This window comes from Lagopus leucura, unplaced genomic scaffold (genome assembly GCF_019238085.1).
Source record: "Lagopus leucura isolate 7727_CA_CO unplaced genomic scaffold, USGS_WTPT01 Super-Scaffold_100015, whole genome shotgun sequence".
Lineage (NCBI taxonomy): Eukaryota > Metazoa > Chordata > Aves > Galliformes > Phasianidae > Lagopus > Lagopus leucura.
This window is the reverse complement of record NW_024962269.1, coordinates 17,000,132-17,013,992: the sequence shown is the minus strand read 5'-3', so window position 1 is coordinate 17,013,992 and position 13,861 is coordinate 17,000,132. Positions and strand designations below refer to the sequence as shown.

General features: G+C 51.7%; 1 protein-coding gene across 1 annotated transcript in view; it reads right to left on the bottom strand.

Moving 5' to 3' along the window:
• The window catches only part of ADAMTS7 (ADAM metallopeptidase with thrombospondin type 1 motif 7), a 49,089-nt gene that overhangs the window by 12,864 nt on the left and 22,364 nt on the right, over positions 1-13,861 (bottom strand). Inside the window, exons 14-21 of the mRNA XM_042875706.1 lie at positions 12,977-13,097; positions 12,054-12,298; positions 9,404-9,545; positions 6,917-7,043; positions 6,576-6,789; positions 2,000-3,784; positions 793-945; positions 22-195 (exon numbers count right to left, since the gene is read on the bottom strand). Coding sequence (XP_042731640.1) covers positions 22-195; positions 793-945; positions 2,000-3,784; positions 6,576-6,789; positions 6,917-7,043; positions 9,404-9,545; positions 12,054-12,298; positions 12,977-13,097 — 2,961 coding nt within the window. The remainder of the gene's footprint in view (positions 1-21; positions 196-792; positions 946-1,999; positions 3,785-6,575; positions 6,790-6,916; positions 7,044-9,403; positions 9,546-12,053; positions 12,299-12,976; positions 13,098-13,861) is intronic.

The following is a 13,861-nucleotide window of genomic DNA, read 5'->3' as shown; positions in this document are numbered from 1 at the left end:
CAGCCCAGCCATCAGCCCTACCTCTCTCCACGAGGACGTGTACCAGTCCAGGCACGGTGCGTTCTGGCAGGGCAGCTGCGCTGGTGGTTTGTAGAGAACAGCCTGGCAGTGGAAGGGCCGCAGCAGCCGCTGCTCTCTGGTGTCAACGCAGTGCACGTCCCGAACCTTCGTGCCCCTACCACAGTTCTTGGAACACTGGATGAACAAAAGGCACATCACAAGGGGGGCTGGGGCTGGAGCAGTCCTCCTGGAAAAGCGACCGAAGACATACTCCGCCTTGGGCTGGCTTGAGTTAACACTCAACTTCTTCTCACCTCTTTCTCTAGCCAAAGCTAGAGAACAGTGCGTGGAGCTCTGAATCCGTCACTACCTTCCTCATGAAACCAACTGGCTTCCAGTTGTAACAGCAACAAAGTCTTGGCATTAGACAAGTAGTGAGCTCCCATCCACACATCTCAGAGATTGAGGCTGCCCAGAACAACAAGGGTCATGCCTCACTGTTTAATTTAGAGGATTCCTCCAACCTAACTGGAAACACATCCTGCTACTGCAGGTTCTCAACTGCATTTTCCAGATACCTTCAAACCTTTCTTCAATGACTTTTTGTGGCCCCAGCTTTTTAGCCACCTCAAAAGCAGAACAAATGCAAATTGAGAGGAAAGCAGCAAAAGCACACACCGGCAGCATGCAACTCTCTATCCACTAGGCAGGTACAGCCACTTTCCTTCTCCACGCATTACCAAGGGAGGCACTGTGGAAGGAGAGACAGGGACTGGGTGCACGCCTGCTTACCTTGCTCCAGTTCCCCACACGCCAGGATGAGCACGGTCTCAGGGAACACCTCCGAGCAGGGACGGGTTTGCTGGCGGCGGCGCAGTGCTGCTCAGTGCCGGTGCTGCAGCGCACGCTGCGCCAGATTGCTCCCACACCGCAGGTGGCCGAGCACTGCAAGACACGGGCAGCCAATAACACACCTGGGGCTGACAGCAGTGCGCTGCTCAGCTCACAGCTGCTGTGCTGGTGGAACCAGACCGTGCCACGATAAGGCATGGCCATGGGATGGAAGGAGCTTCACAGTCTGCGGCCAGCAGCACCTGCGCTAAAACTCCACAGCGGGAGGCAGGCAGACCTCTGTCTGGGAGGAGGAAAACCCACTCCTACACTTTTTTGCAGTTGTTTCTGATTTGAGATTGTTCTTTCTCTCCTCGCACGGGGAATCCCTGGCTGATGGCGGTGGCTTTAGCTTTTTCACTGCAAGAATGCTGTTAACCAGCACTAATTGTTCAGTAGTTTGAGCGCTCTCTCAAAACATGTTTTATGCCCTCCATGCCTCTCTTTCACAAGCACTGCTAGTCCTGCTTTTTTACTACTACAAACTCCAGTAGAGTTTTGTCTTCTGTTCACCCCACCTGAAAGGTACTGCCTTCATCTCCTCTTTCAGATTCACCCCTCACTTTCCAGACTGCTCAGGGACGGAAGGTGCCCTCTCACAAAGCCCATATGTGTGACTGTATCCTCCTGACAGCAAGTATTGTCCTCAAAGTTACTGGGTCCTTTGTGCAGCCTCCTTAAAAGAGTTCCCCAGAGCTCTGTCTCCAGTGATTCGTGCCACTGAAGGCCTCTTTTTTTGTGTGTGCTTTCTGATAAAAGCCTATTACCATGAATTGCAGAAGCCATCCGTCTGTCACTGCAAGTGCTATGCAAAGAGCAGCCATGGGACAGCTATCCAGTAAAATGATAGCTGATAATTACTTATAATTCCCCATTCACTACATTCAGCGCAGCCCCTTGCCTTTGGTAATTTGCAACCTTACTGCGCCTTAACTTTGACATTTAAGCCTTTGCCGTTTTGTGGAATATTTCAAGATAACTGTGCTATGGTGGCAGCTTGCTCCTGTGCCAGGCTCCTGGCAATGCCATAGAGTGCTCCTGGGAAAGGCATGGGTCTCCTATTCTTAAAAACAGCCCCACTATGCTTTTAGTGGGACCCGGAACATACCTCGCTCCAGTTGCCGACCTCCCAGCTGGGCACTGCAGTGCCTGCTATGGTGGTAGGAGGCAGCAGCAAAGCCTCCTCTTGCTCCCAGACTGGCAGGGGTGTGGGGGTGGGCTGGGGCACCTCGTGCTCCCCAGCACCATAAGCAAGTGTCCCTGGGTCTGCTGGTGGTGAGTGCTCCTCAGGAGCAGTGTGGCCGACTGGAGCCATGCTGGAGTGCTGCTGGGTGCCAGGGGATGGCACTGGTGCTGTGTGGTAAGGCCCCTGTGTTGCCCTTGGTCCCCATTTGGCCCCTGGCACTGCTGAGGGCTTGGAGGGTGATGCTCCTGTGGGAGGGCTGTGAGCTGGGGATGCTGGCATGGCTGGCACCAGGGCACCTTGTGGGGTGAGGTCACCGGCAGTGAGCTGTGTCAGCGGTCCCTGCATGGTGGGGGACACAGGCACTGGTGGCAGCGATGTTGTGGTGGCCACCAAGGGAACCAACATCAGAGACAGATGGATGTGGTTTCCTGGCTGCTGCCCTGCCTCTCCTCCAGGGCCCATGGTGGCATCTGCAGGATGGGGGCTCTCACCGGGACCTTCTGCATGCCTTCCCATCTCCTGCTGTGGGCTCTGTGCAGTGGGGGACTTTGGAGCCACCCTATCTGTCACACGCAGCTGCTCTTCAGTCACCGGTGCTGCATGCGTGTGTGCAGTCCCCTCCAGTGCTGGTATTTCTGCCCACTCTTCCTGCTCCTTGGTCTTTGAGGCAGCGCTATTATTATCACCAGTGATGACAAATCCCATTTCCCTTGAGTTTTTACGGCCTGCACTATCAGGAGCCACTGTGCTTGCACGGTCCTGGACTCTGTTTGCAGGCTCTCCCACAGGCTGCAGACCGTTAGGTGTACCGCCTGCACCGGGGCTGTCCCTGTCAACGGGCAGCGGTGTAGAGGGACTGGTCAGGGCCCAGGAATCAAGGCTGTGAGCTGGAGCATCCCATGCAGGACTGGTGCCCACCAGTGTAGCACCCAGGGATAGCCTGGGGAGCAGCAGGCTGCTGGTGGAGCCATGACTCACTGCGGGCTGGGTGGGCAGTGGACCCTCGGAATAGGGCACAGGCAGTTCTTCCCCCTCATTCCTTGTGAGAGCAGGAGCAGCAGTACTGGGAGTGGCTGTCCCCATTTCTTCACCCTCAGAGAACACATCAAATAGGTTGTTAAAGACCAAACCCCCTGACTCAGTCTCCTCTTTGCCATGCACAGGAGCAGAAGCATTTGCTTCGGTTTCCTTCACCGGATCTTCCTCATGTTCTCCTCCCAGCTTCCTGGTGTGCAGGACATCCACGGGCATCTCAGGAGACTCCTCCACATTGTTGCTGTTCCACTCTGGCTTAGGGCCCTCGCTTTTGGTCTCCTTCTCAGTGAAGGGGTAGTATGACAGATCCTCATGAAAGTTGATAAAATTGTAATCGTAGTAAAAATCATCAACAAAGAAATTTCCCTTTCTGGTTGAGAAGTCATCCTCAGTTATGATATTGACATCATTGGACTCGGGGATATTTGGAATTACGGGGTTAAATTGGGGAATATGGTTATTTGGAATGTAATTTATTTCATTAAAAATCTCTCTGCTGGAAGAGCCGCTGCCAGACCAGTCAGTGTTGGCGTTGTCTAATTTCTTCTGGCACCGTGGCAAGGAGCAAATAGTTTCCGAGCTGGGTCTCTGTGCAGGGTCACAAGTTGCTTGAGTATTATTGCTGCAGTAAACAGGGCGTCTTTGTGTTCCATTCCCACATGTTGCTGAGCACTAGGAAAGGAAGAGGAACAGAAATTTCAGAGACAAGAGCACAGGAGTTGTAGGATGGTGAGAAAACAGTGCAGTTTGGGCAGAGGGCAAAGGGCTCTGCCTCTGTGACCAAACAGCTGGGTACGCTGACTCCTGCTGCGGCCCTGCATTCTGCACATCCCATGGTGGTGTGGGGGCATCAGCACGGCTGCTGGCTGAGTCAAGCACTGGGGCTGTCTCTCCACTACAGACCGCCTTAGGAAGGCACACACAGCAGGGCATTTTGCACAGGGTGATCCTTGACCTGCACTCCAGATAGAAATGATTTTCCCTGGAGATAGACACTGTGAAGGGCTTTGGGCTGGATGATCTAATAGGTCCTTTCTTTGCGACCTATCGCCACGAATTACATCTCTTCTGGAAAAGCATTTCTTAAAGAAGGGAATAATAACATGGGTGTTGTCCCAGTAAGTGAAAGAAAAAAGCAAGGGTCAATAAGCAGCTTTGTAGAGGACACCCCCTCCTCCACCATAATAGTCCCTTTGAGATTGCTCAGTATGAAAGAGCCCACAATCTGCAAAGAGAGACAGCAATATTTTCTGCAAGAGAAGTAAACTGTAGCGCTACTAACATCACATGTGGGCTGCTCAAGCCACAGGCTGCTGCAGTTTGCTACAGCAGATGCACAGAGCATTAGTCACATACAGCAGCATGCCTCACACAATGCAGCCAGCAAGAACAAATAATCTCCAAGTCAAACAAATCCAACAGAGGGGATTTCTGCAAAAGTTGCTGTTCTCAGGATGAAAACAGATGGGCTGAGAGGTGGAGGTGGATGCACAGCCACCAGCACTCGAAGGTGAGTGCAAGGTGGGCAGAGAGCCCTCAGGGTACCTGCAGAGCCTCAGGGCTGGGCTGGCCTGGAGATGTGGTTCTCAAATAATTTATACTTGTCTATTTTGAGCCTTTCTTGTGTTTGCTCAGCCCTTGCAAGGGCCCAGCGCCCAGATGGGACCCCTAACACTCCCTGCTCTGGTGCTGGTGGGCTCCCAGAAGGTGCCCCACATGGGATGTGTCCCCCTCGGTCAGATGTGTGTCACTCTGTGGGCCACGTCCCTTGGCTGCCCTGAGAGGTGCTGCCCCTGTACTGGACACGATCCCCTATTTATGAATCTCCTGGGAAATGCTGAGGAGTGGGAGTGATCCTAAGGAATGTGCCTGGCACAAGGCAGGGTTCATAAAACTGCATGGCCATCACGGGGCACTTCCACCCTCCACACAGTGTCACTGAAATGCAGCATTTCCACTTGTCTGCCTCTGCAGCAGGGTGCAAGCAAGCTACCTCACCCCTCCAGGACAGCACTGCCAGATCAGGGGAAGCACAGCTCACCCCAGAGCTAAAAGTTCTTAGCAAATGGCTCCAGCTCCATCCAGGAGATAAGCTCCAGAAATCACAGCTCTCAAAGCAGAAAGGAAGAGGGTTATTTGCCAAGCCTCAGTTATCAAGCAAGCCCCTGAGGCACAGATAAGAAACCACTGCTGTTAGTAGCTGCACAGGGGGAACAAGCATTGGTAGGAAAGTTTGGCCCCTAGCACAGGACTGCAGGAGGCACCACTGTGCCAAGCTGCTGACTGGGATGTGCTTCTGCAAGCATGCACCAGGGTTTGCAAATATACAAAAGCACTGAACCCCCTCTTATTATCCCTTTTTATGGCTAGGTGAACCAGGTTTCTGGAAAGCTTCCCAGCCTCTCACATTTCCCTGCTTATTGGTGGTGGTGGCAATGTAGAAGAAAGAGAACTCTCACTTTAAGAAGAACAGAAAAGTTACAGACATATTAAAATCTCAAGCTCGTTTTCATGGCTTCACAGATGCATAGATGGCAAAGCCAAAGAGGAGCATTGTGACAGCCTGTGCTGGCTCAATACATAGCACAGACCTCCGGGCAACTTGGAATTCAAGATTTTTCCTTTAAACTATTGCAGCTTTCTTTCTCAACCGTACTATTGTGGCTTTTGTGGGCCTCTAGAAAAATATTTCTAAATAGCTCTCATTTAGCCTTCAAATTTTCTGTTCACATTTTTATTCTGTTTGTTTCTTAGCAACAGGCTCCGTTCCCAGGCTCTGATTTGCCTCCTGATACTTTTCTTTACACCAAACACTTTCTGAAACCAACGCTCAAATTAGGAGTTATGCCTCTTTGGTTAAAAAACCTCAACCACAAAAATAAAAATAAGGCTACACAGAGTGCCCACTGAACACAGCTTTTATACTCCTCTCTTTTTTTAAGTATATTGCTGTAAAACTCCCCAGGGCAGCCTGGCAGCAAAGGCAAGGCAGCCACATAGCCAACATGTGTGGATGCAGAGCAGATGTCCATCCACCTACAGACACGTGCATGGCACAGCTGGGCCCCCGGCTGGCCTGCAGCACCTTGCCTCTGCAAGCACGAAATGTTTTTAAGGCTTCTGCCAAAACAAAGGGGAAAGATTTGCACACTGAAGGCTTCAGTATCTCCTGTTTCTGCCTTTCTTGCATCAAGCGTGGAGCATGGCCTTGCTCTTGATGGAGAAAGCAGCATAACTCATATGAGAATGAAACAGTCAGACATCCTGGTGCTTCTTCCTTACTGAGATCTTCCTGTATCACAAAATTCCTTTGTGAGAGATCTGATATTGCATGCACACTCCAGAACCACTTTGCCCTGTAGCCAGGCGTGCCCCTGCCTGCTGCAGGACATCCTGGTGGTACATGATGTGTGCTTCTGCCAGCTTTGCAGGAAACTGCAACCACCCCTGTGATGTGTCTCACCTCTGACCAGTTCCCCATAGCCCACTGAGAGGGACAGGGGACATCCCGATGGCAGGGAGCAGTGGCTTCTGGTTTGGAGAGGTGCTGGCAATCCGCTTGCTGCAAAGCTCTCTGCTCGTCCAATCCCACACTCTGGATGCAGAGCACCGTCCTCTTCATCAACCCTGATGTCCCACATGTAGCTGAGCACTTTTGCCACTCACCAACCCACCACCTGGGGGAAAATAAAGGAGAAAATGCTGCAGTCAGCGCCCACCAGGCAGGATCTGCCCCCTGCCCCTGCTAGGATTGCTTGGGCAACAAGGGTATGTTGAGAAAGAGCAATAGAAGAGACAACAGACCTTGCTGGGCAGGGCTCCTCATTGCACGTCCTTTGCTGGTCATCAGGCCGTGTCAGTGTGTCACAGTAGTGCTCCTCCACAATGCCAGCCAGCTTTTCCACGCAGTGCACAATCTGCCTCTGCACCCCTGGGGACACAGACAAGGCTTGGCTCTCCACAGAACTCAATTCAGAGCACTGAACATCTCTAACAGCAAGCAGCAGGAGGCCATGCCATTGCCTTCAGACACCAAAACCAGAAGAATATTAAACCTCCACTTAAACTGAACCTGAAACTTGAGAGCCCACTTTTCATGTTCCCCACATGCTGCCAACCACAGCAGCACTCCCATTGTGCCCAGCTGGGAAAAGGAGAGCTAGACACCAGATACATGATACATGTATGATTAGAGCTAGGAAACATAACTGTGCTGGAAAATGATTCTGAATGTGGAGCTGCACCAGCTGGGACAGTCTAGGCTGCATGGAGGTTACCACCACTGTGCAACCAGCACAGAGGACCCTGGGCATCAGAAGCAGAGGACAGCAGCCAAAGCACCTCCCAGGGCTTGAGGAGGTGTGATCTGCCAGTCCGGCACGAGGCAAACCACTGATCCTGTCCTGGGATCGAGGCCAGGGCTGCTCAAGCAGAAAGCTTCAAACAGGCTGCAGAAAGGTTTGGCAAATTTCGTGCTTACTTAAAAAAAATAAAAATAAAAGTGTCAGATTCTACCTGCTCTTTCAGGGCACAAAGATGTCAGGAAATACCCCAAGAAAAGCCAAGAATTTCCATGGGTCTTTCCCAGTTCTGCTCCTAGCCTCTGCACCCTGACACCTCCTGCCCCTGTTCTGCAGCACTCACAGGTGCCATTGTGCAGGATGACCTCACTTCCACCACGCTGCTTTGCTATCAGCCTTTGTCCTGCTTTTTGCAATACATACTTGACCCGTGACTTGAGAGAGCTGCAAATAACAGTGACCAGCTGAGTGGTGACGGGGCTGCTGAGTTCTGCTGGGGGAGCTCCCAGTGCTGTAGCTCCAGTGCTCAGAGACTTCTGAATGTGTACAGGGTTTGCAGGGCTCTCCCAAATCTCAAATATCTCAGCTCTGGGAATGATTCCAATAGAGTGAGTGTCCTCATCAGCCAACTCCTGCCTCATTTACTCCTGTATTTCCATTCTGTTTTGGAAGCTATGAACTAAGCCATGCAATGGAGTGCTGGTTTTAAATAAAAGAAAGTGACTTTGCTATCTTCTTTTGACAGCACAGGCTGCAGAGCAGCATGTCATGGGCACCCATGCAAATCCACAGCAAAGGGTTCTTGTAGCAAAAATACATAAAAAGGCCAACAAATTCATGCAGCTCCACATCTCTCCTGCTTCAAGGCAGGAAAAAAACCCCTTTCTTCCAGGAGAAGGCAGGAAATATCTCCTGGCTCTCAGTACTGCCTAAAATGGATGAGTGTTTGTGAAGTCTCTTCACTTTTCACACAAAGGGATCCTTCTTTTTTCCTTTTAACTCTTACCCAGACCTGCTGCGCAGCTGCTCTCGAGGAAGTGCTTGCTGCTCCCAGCCTTGCTCTGTGCCACGTGCAGGACCCACCCCTCCCCATGGGTGCTATGCTCAGCCCTGCACTGCCGCAGAGAATGTTCAGCTCGGGAGAAAGCCAAAAGGCTTGAGAGACAGAGAGAGAGAGACTGGATCCTTCTGATGTCTATTTACAATGTAAAGTGAAAACACTCACTGCTGTCAGTTCTGCGGAATGCCGTGAGAGCAAATGACCACACATGCTCACACACACATCCCTCGAAAGCCTCCCGTCTCATGGGGCCTGGGATGCTTGGGATGTGGTGGGGAGGAGGAGACATCAGATGTGGCGTCCCGTGCACCCTGGGGCTGCTGGCCGCAGCCCTGACTGTGATGTTCTGCGCCCACCAACACCCTCTGAAGTGCTCTCTGCAGAGCTCTCTGTAAAGCTCCTGAAATAATCTCCCCTCCAGAGGCCCGGCCAGGCTGCAGACCGGCCATCTGACACTTTGATTTCTCAAAGCTCTTTTGTCTCAACCAACCCGACAGCCCAGGAACACCCGGCACAGTAACAGGACACCGAGCTGAGGAAAGTGCTGATAAAGAGTGGGCTCCCTGTGGCTGAGTGCAGATGGGGGCACTGAGGAGTTACAACCTCAGCAGATGCTGCCTTTTTTTTTTTCTCTCCAAGACCTACTGAAACCAAAGACCCAGGAATTTCTAAGGCAAATGTGAGCAATGTGCTCTGATGTGATGGGGAACGTGGCCCAGAGCATGTGCAGCTCTTGCCACCACTGCTTCTCAAACACCTGCCGTGATGCACGGTGTGGCACTAGGACAGTGGTCCCTTTGGCTCCCTGTACTACAAAATCCTGCCAGCATTTGCACTGTCTGCAATGAGAAGGAGATCAAGGATGACAGAAGAAGCAGCAAGGACTGACGGGCCAGGCCCTGCAATACGGGGATGCTTTGCCAGACTCACCGGTGCCACACGTGGCTGTGCACGCGGTCCAGGAGCCGAAGCGCCACAGGAACTCAGCGCGCTCGATCTCGTTCTCGCTGTCAGCTGGCCGCTGGATGGTGTACTGGTAGCGCACACCAGGGTTGGTTTCCTGGAACAACAGCTGTGGGGAGACAAGAGGAGGTGAGAGACACGGTTGGTGCAGCGTCTGACTGCTGCCTTGCAGGGGTTTTCAAGGAGGCAGGAACCCCCCGGCACAGCCACGCAGGTGTCACTCTGTCCAGCTCCGTACCAGTGCAGTGTTTGTCCCCTCACTGTTGGCCATGGACAGCAATGGTCGAGCTGCTGCTGCACTCCAACAGCAGCACGCAACCATTCCAGAAACAGTATTTAGCATGTAGTCAAAGTGTGTAAGAGAAGAGGAAATGCCCCAGCTGACCCCGCTGAGAGTACTGGGCTTGTGGAAACATTAGGTAATAATAAAAAGTAACAGCAAGAGCGCTGAGAATTGCCACAGCTTCAGTTTTATGTCTCTGCCAAAGAGTCTGGAAGGATCCTCCTGTTAATCCTCACTGGTCTCACTGCCAAATGCAGCTGCATCCAAAGACCTCCTCAAGGCTCAGCATGGCTTGGACCTTCCCTGTGAAGGGCCCTGCTGTCACCTGTCCTAGGCAGAGCAGGATGGGGAAGTTTTGCATGCCACCGCTGAGCCCAGCATGGCGCACGGTGCACCAACATCTCCCTGCAAGGACTGCAGCACTGCCTGCTGCCTTCAATGACATCACACTGCAGCAGCCCTCAGCACAGCTGGAAATCATGGGTATCCAGCCCCTGTTCACATCTGCAGCCTGCTGTGAACGTCAGTGATTTGACCATGCCAGGGATGCAGACTGGTATGCACCATGCACATCACGCAGAGTGGCTGGGGGTCGCACCCTCCCTGTGGTGCAACACTGCAACTGCTGTGCTGTGAGAAGGGCTGGAGGCAACAGTGAAGAATCAACAGGCAGCAAACACTCGGTGGCTAGCTGGTAACAGGCGTTGGAAAGAATCATCAATTTCTCCCCACTTGAAACATGGCTCTCACTGCTCTCCAAATGAACGAGGCTGCTCCTATGGTTAATGCAAGCCCTGCCCTAAGTGCCTCCAGCAGCAGTCAGCACTCACAAAAGGCTGTGAGTTTAAACGTGTTTTTTTTAGCCTAAGTGCTCCCATTATTGCCAGAGCTTTGTTGTTCTTGGAGCTTTGGCGGGAGCAAGGGCATCTTTCCAAAACCTCTTCATGAATATTGAAACATTTCTGTCAAAAGGTTTTAATTAGGTTATGAATCCCAGAAAGAGTCCCAGCAATTTGCTGGTGTTGAATATGCCAGTGTTGATATTAGCAGAGTAAAGCAATGCTTGGAGGCAGAAACACAAATGCAAAAGGCAAAGACTTTTGGCCACGCCATGGCTGCACGGTGAGCCAGGGACTGTGGGGTCACAAATCCAGGGCCATCCTGCCTCTGCCCCAGGGAAGCCACTCAGGAGAATGCACACCTGGGAGAAACAAGCCATGAACCTGGCTCTGCAAAATGCTGAGCCCCATGTTCCCAGCATCCTCTTCCCTGCACAGCTCTGCAAGCCTGGGTTGCAGCACAGTGAGAACCCCTGATTTCCTCCTGCTGCTGCACTAATTAAAGCAGTGCACTCGGGAGATCTCTCTTCCTTCGTTTATCAGAAGGTGGCTAAAAGGGAAAAAACGAGATTAAACCACAATCGTGAAGCAAACCCCCAGGGTTGAAGCTTTATTCATTCCTATGGCCTGTTCAGTGCAATTTAAAGGAAAACACACTGCAGATTGTATAACCCTCCCCTTGGCAGCTCTTCGGTGGAAATAAGGCAAAAATTAATAGAATAGGATGGGTTTGCAAGACAATAAGCTAAGTACCAGAGCTGCGCTGCTTAGGCAAGTTATGGAGCAGCACCTGGCTTTTGTAAGAAGCGTTCCCAAGACACCAAGTGTGAACTGGGAACAGAAATTCTCACATGGCAAAAAGAGTGAAGTTTGGGATTTCTTGTTAATTCAGAAGGTTTCAAAGATTCCTCTTGAATTTTTTCCCTCCAGTGCTTTTGTGAGGAAGCAAAGCCTGACTTGCAAAAACCTCGAAGGCATCACTCAGGCTTTGGACCTGCCTGTGCATCCCCTGAGGAGTACAAACCCTTGCCCAGACCCCAGCTGGTGCACGGGAGCCCAATGGTGGCAGGAACGTGGCAGCTCCCAGCTCCCTGATGCCTCCACCACCTCCACTCAGACTCATGGGCTGTCCAGCCCTGCCGGAAACACCATGGGCTCTTCTCTTGTTCTTGATAAGATATGGAAAAGGCTCCGGAAACCAGCTATTTCTTTTTACACTCTCTCTCCTCAGTAAATATTTTGAGGAATGCTGCAAGCTGGATGAGGCTCAGCTGGAAGCAGCAGACCCACCCCAAGTTCAGAAACATGCTTCCTGGGCCAGCAGCGCACATTTGGCTGCCTAAGATGAAGAAACATGCACAGGGAGGAGACACCCAGCCTCATCATCCTTCATGGATGGCCATGAAGTCACCTCAGCAGCACAAGGGAAGCTCCTGGCTCTTCCTCCTCACCCTTCCCAGCTGCAAACCCCAATTGCCCAGAACCCAGAGCATACCTGGATCCACACAGGTTCCACAGTGGGCCCTGGAGAGGTGAGGTTCTCCCAGTTTCCCGTCCTCTCATAGGTGAAAGTGGTCCCTGCCACCCTGTAATCCCCGTTCCACTGGATGGTCCAGCCACCGTTCAGGAAATACTTCTCTGGGTCTTCACTCCTCAGCGCCAGAAAATTTCCAGCTTCTGCGACTTCTTCAATCCGGATCTCTCGGGCTCCAACAGGGATAATCCCAATATCAACATAACCTGTGAATACAATCGAGCATTTGCTCCAGGGAGTCAAGGACAAGATCAGCTCCCTAGGGTGTGGAGACAGTGCCACAGACATTTGTTTTGAGGTCATTAGACACAAAGAGCAGTAAAGGAATATTTTTCTTGCAAGAGGCAAGAAATGGAAAGACAACTCTTCATCTCCTTTGTTACTTCTTAGACCTTATAAAAATCAGCAAGTCTGGACTAATAAAAGACTGCAAATGAGCAGCATGAGTGAGCCAACCAATTAGTGCCACTCTAGCTGAACACACAGAAATGAAGCCCTGTGTCTCCTGGTTTCCCACACAGCACTTTCCAGGCTGGAGCAGCAATGGCTCTTGCACAGTCATCCCCCTTCTCTGAGTGCTGCCTCCCACAAAGTCCCTGCAGCCATGGGATCCATGGGGTCTTGTCTGCAAAACACCTTCACCCTGCTCTGCTGATCAAGGAAAAATGAGTTCTGCAGACCAGGGCGGCTTGTTTTAAGGAAGCCATTTAAAACAACTCATTTTTCTCCCCCCCAGCAGCTGGAAGCTGTTCTGCTCACCCCACCACTTCGCAACAAAATGTTTGGTGCCTGGGGAAGCTGCAGCTACTGACAGCCAGGAGCACGCTGCACATCCTTCTCAGTTAGGTGTGTCTTGCCTTAAGGAGAATGCCACGTGTCCTTACCCAGTCCCTCGCTGTCCTCAAATGTCTTCTTAACAGTGTGGCAGGTGGAGCCATCCCCGTGGCAGACACCGCACCGATCTTCCACTGCGTTGGAGTCGATCTCATAGTCGCAGCCCACGTTCTGTAACACAGCCCCATCAGCCCAGGCCTCGTGCCTGCACCCATTTACACCCACCCAGGATTTCAGTACAACACGAGCAGTCAAAAGTGGAAAACAACCACAGTAATGAGGGCCACCCTCAGTGGACAGATGATGCTCCTGAATGGCAAGAAATAAGAACAACAGATAGGAGATTGGCATGAGCTGGAGTCTTTTTGCAGGATGGATGGTGATACATCCCAGTCAGCTGTTAAAATGGCTTTCTTGCCTGCAGCCTGGCCATCCTGTTCAGACCATTATGAAAAGTCAGATCCACATCTTGCTGTCAGCTTTCCCTGCCTTGTTCTGCAGCCTGTGCCTAGCCAGGCAAGCCTCTTGGCCCTTGGCCCTGCCAGTCTGGGGCAAGGACCTCCCCAAAACCTTTCCTAAATTCTGCTGGAGCTCTCCACACTTCAGACCCAGGCAGCTGCCAAATCACTTGACCAAACTGCGATTCCATCTGACACTGTACAATAAAAGCTGCAGCCAACTCCCCAGAGGTCCCACTGGGTCCTGTGCCAATGAGGAACCTTTAGTCTTAGTTCCACAAGGACTTATCCAGGGAGTCACTTGCATATACACACTAGAAAAGGAGCACTATTTTTGCTACTGCAATGTTTTGTTGAAAGCCAGGCTTAACTCTGGTGACGGAGCCAGCAACACGCTTGCAGTCAGCAAGCATTTCATGTGTGCAATCATCTTTTAGGGAATATGCTGTCATCTGTGGAGAACTGCTGGATCTCTTT